General features: G+C 27.5%; 1 protein-coding gene across 1 annotated transcript; it reads right to left on the bottom strand.

The window, feature by feature from the left end:
* Positions 1–2: 2 nt before the first annotated feature.
* On the bottom strand, positions 3–2,292 carry EIN_450030 (hypothetical protein; the record flags this gene model as incomplete). The annotated part of the gene is made up of 1 exon (XM_004255490.1): positions 3–2,292. A coding segment is annotated over one exon (2,290 nt), but the record flags the coding sequence as incomplete, so codon positions are not given.
* Positions 2,293–4,305: the final 2,013 nt, after the last annotated feature.

Genomic DNA, 4,305 nt, shown 5'->3' with positions numbered 1-4,305 from the left:
TGTTGAATCACACATTTTACACTTGTTGTTTTCTGTATTAACATAATGATTAGTTTTACACTCCACACACTTTCTTGTTGAGTCCGATGAACAAGTTTTACACTGTTCTTCAAATTGACTGCAATTATCACAAGAAATACTCCGAGGATTTTGGAAAATAAAATTAGTGATGCATTTGTTGCATATTCCAGTCGATGTGTCGCATTGATTTTTCTCGCATGTCGAATCACAAACCCGACATTTTGAAGTGAGAGGATTTGGATAGTAGTTGTTTTCACATGTTTTACATTTACGCTCTCCATAGTCTTTACACTCTCTACAGTTTGAATCAAACGTTTTACATAATTCACACTTAACACTCTTTGGCTCCATAAATACATATCCAACTTGACAATTTGTGCAATTTCCACTACTTCCATCACACTCTCCATTACAAGTTACATCACATTTGACGCAACTTCCGTTGGCTGAAGTGTAAAACGAAGATTCACAAATCAGACATTTTCTCTCAAATTGTGTTGAACAAGTTTGACAATTTGCGTCAAAAGAAGTGCAACTCTGACAAGTTTTACTAATTGGATTTGAAGGTACATAACCAGAAGAGCAATTCAGACAATTTCCTGTTATTTTATCGCATTGAAAATTACAAGAAGAATCACATCTCACACACTTTCCCCCACTTAAATAATACCCATTTGAACATGTTATGCATTTTCTTTCGAAATCTTCGGAACACTTCAAACAATTTTGATCAAAGGAAAAACAACTTTCACACTTCATTTCGTCGTTCAATTTAAACACATAATTTTCTTTACATTTGATACATTTTCCGTTCGTTGTATTGCAGTTATTTTCACATGAAGTGTCACACAAAATACAATTAAACGGCGACGATGTCGATGGATATTTTCCATCCACACAACTTTCACACTTTCGAATCGTTTGCGAGCATTTTTGGCAGTCAGAAAATGCAGTGTTGCATGCTTCACATGATAAACTTGCACTGCTCTTTTGTGTATATCCAATTTGACATTCAAAACAGTTGCCATTGTTGTTATCACACTTCCCATCAGAACACGTCGAGTCGCATTCTTTGCATTTTCCAAAGACACTCGGGTACCCAACAGAACACTTATAACACGAATTTGCATATCCCGCACACTCTGAGCAGTTTGGGTCATATTCTTGACAAGAAATGCACACTTTTGGATTTGCAATATTAAACACATAACCATTAATACAACTCTTACAGTATCCGGTTGTGTCTTCACATGTCCCTCCACACGTATCATCACATTTTGAACATGTACTGCCAATTTGATAATATCCAGAAGAACACCCTTTACATGTGGGTTTTGCACTACTTGAAGTTGCACAGGACGAGCATCCAATGGGACATGCTATACATGATGATATTGAAGATACTTGATATAAGTAATACCCCTCTGCACATGACGTGCACCACGTATCAGCATTAGAAGAACACGTTAAACACCCTTCAATTGTTGTGCATGGAAAACAAAACCGATCAACAAGTCGATAATTTGTACGACAATAGGTGCATCCAACACCATAGGAATTTGTTACAAGACAATTGGAGTCTTGTGGATAACACTTATTGTTGTATAAATTATAACCAGTTAAACATGTTTTACATGTTTTACATGTTATATAAGTGCTTGTTATACCCGTTGATGTCTCGCAATTTTGGGGGTCACAATACCCATTACTGTAACTGTAAAAATTTCCTAAACCACAAACTGTTGGATAATCTTGGGTTGGAGCATGAAGACATGTCACGGGACAACCGGAACGTCGAACTAAAGAATAACCCGAAGAACACTCAGTACAGTCATAACCATTGACACAACGAACACAATTATGTTGAATATACCCACTACACATGATATCTGCCTTTTTGAGTAGATTTAATTGAGTATTTACATGACTGGTGAATTGTTTTTGTGAGTCTATTTTTTCATAAATCGAATTATTTGAAAGGATAAATGTGGAGTTTGTGATGTTATAAAAAGTGGTTTTTTGGTTAATAAAATGCAAATTTGTGTTGTTTAGAAAAACATAAATTAAAGAGTCGGCGTCTTGAAAATAAACGTTGATGTTCTCTAATGAATTGCATTCTATGTATAATTCACTCCTGAAAGGTAATAATAATCCTCCTTTATAATTAATAAGTGAGTTAAATTGATCATAGTATGAACTTGATGAACATTTTATTATGTGGCCATAGTCAATCCAATACGCTGAGACAATGGTAAACAACAATGGAATCATTGTTTAATCTTCTCAGTTTTTTTGGAATGTTTTTTCCTTCATTTTTATGAATAAATGACCTGTTTTTTTTTAATTTCGAATTATTATAATAAAAAATGCTTTAAAATTATTTTTACAATGGAAAAATTAATTTTGAAAACAAGTTTATCTAAAAATAAACATAATTTGCTTTTATCGTTTAATTTTGAAAAAAGTGGTTAATTGAGAAATCAATTGAATAAAAAAATAACCTATAATTTATAGTAAAACAACAATAAAGAGTTGGTAAATTTAGCAAATTGTTAATGATGGTTAATTGAGAAGTTTTGTATTTTTGGTATTATTAATAACAGTCAAAAAAAATCAAATAATGAAAAGTTTTTTTTTGTTTTTTATATATTTGGAAAAGTTGATTCATTTGTAACTTGTATCGAATAATTTCAATTAGTTTAATTATTAATTTCATAATTAAATTTTTTAATTATTATATATTCGTTATAATTAAGATATAATATTTATTAAGTTTTTTGGTTAAAAATGTTGGTAATTATTTTTTTTCAAAGATTGATCCAAAAAAATAAACAAAATTTCTCAATTTTATTAAAAATTAATATATAATTAATAAATATAATTTCTTTATTTGTTATTTTTAAAAATTTTTAAATAACAAAATTTAAAAATTATTTTAATTAAAATGTAATTAAATTAATATCAACAAATTATCATATAACAAAGCTATTTAATTATAATAAATTATTAAAATACCAATAATAATATTTAAATTAAATTATAATTATATTGTGATACTTGAAATAAAATCATTACAAATTAAATTGATATTTATTTTGCAACACACAAGTTCAATTAATACAAAGTTCAATGCAAACATCTCATGTTAAATCAAACCATATTATTATTTAAATATATAAAAGTGTCAATATAAAGTTTTTATTTTGAATACTTATTTTATTGTTATTAATAATAAAAATAATGAATTAATATAGTTTTATTTCTTTTCTTTCTTTTTTTCAGTAACATCAGTTTTTGGTGCTGCTTTTTTGATGCAACAACTCTCTTTTTTTTCACAGTTTTTGGCATGTTGATTTAATAATTAAATTATTGCATTAACTTGATATTTTTAAAACAAGTTTGTTGTGATGGTATGACAGACCTTTTATTTCACATCAAGTGAGTATAATTGAATACCTAAACAATACCGACTATTTTAAAAAATAGAATAAAATAAAACTTATAGTCACCAAATTATTATTACTTTTTTCAAATATTTTTAAAATGTTGAACAAACACAACAATAAAAATTAAATAATTATTACCACAATACATTACGTCATTTATACAAAATAATACCATAATTTAAATTTCCAATTTGTTTACTAATAAAATCTCCCAAAACAATTTTTATAATAGTGGTTAATGCATCACAATAATAAAAGTTGTAAAAAAGGTAACTGAATCTTGTTTTTCACTCTTCAAATACACACGCCAAAAAGAGGAGGAGAGAAAGGAGCTGCTGCACCAAAAGAAAATGCACCAAAAACTGCTGCTACTGAAAAGAAAAAAGAAAAGAAATAAAATCGAGTTGTGAATTAATTCAATTTTTGTGACTTTATTTTCTGAATATAAATATAATGTTTAATACACACCCTTTTTTATTCAACAACAATTCAAGTTGATTCTTTTATTAAATTTTTTGTATATATTAAAAATATGAAATTTTTTAAAAAGTTTAATATGAAAAATATAAATAATAATTTGAATTATGTTGGAGAAACAATAATTAGTTATGTTGTTTTGTAATATATTTAATATTGTTATTTCGACTATTCTATTTTATAATTGTTACTATTTCAAAGACAACTACTTTTGTTAAAATCAGAATTTTCCAAAATCACAATCCTAATTACCCAAGTCAACATTTCATAACCAAAATATTCATTTTTTTTTAAATTCGTACTTTAAAATACCACATTTTTGGTAATACTTATTATGGAAACTCCTAGTTAAAATAATAAT

Source organism: Entamoeba invadens, assembly GCF_000330505.1.
Source record: "Entamoeba invadens IP1 unplaced genomic scaffold scaff_1105074725715, whole genome shotgun sequence".
Taxonomy (NCBI): Eukaryota; Evosea; order Mastigamoebida; family Endamoebidae; genus Entamoeba; species Entamoeba invadens.
The sequence above is the reverse complement of the archived record's forward strand: the minus strand, read 5'-3'. Positions and strand labels throughout refer to the sequence as shown.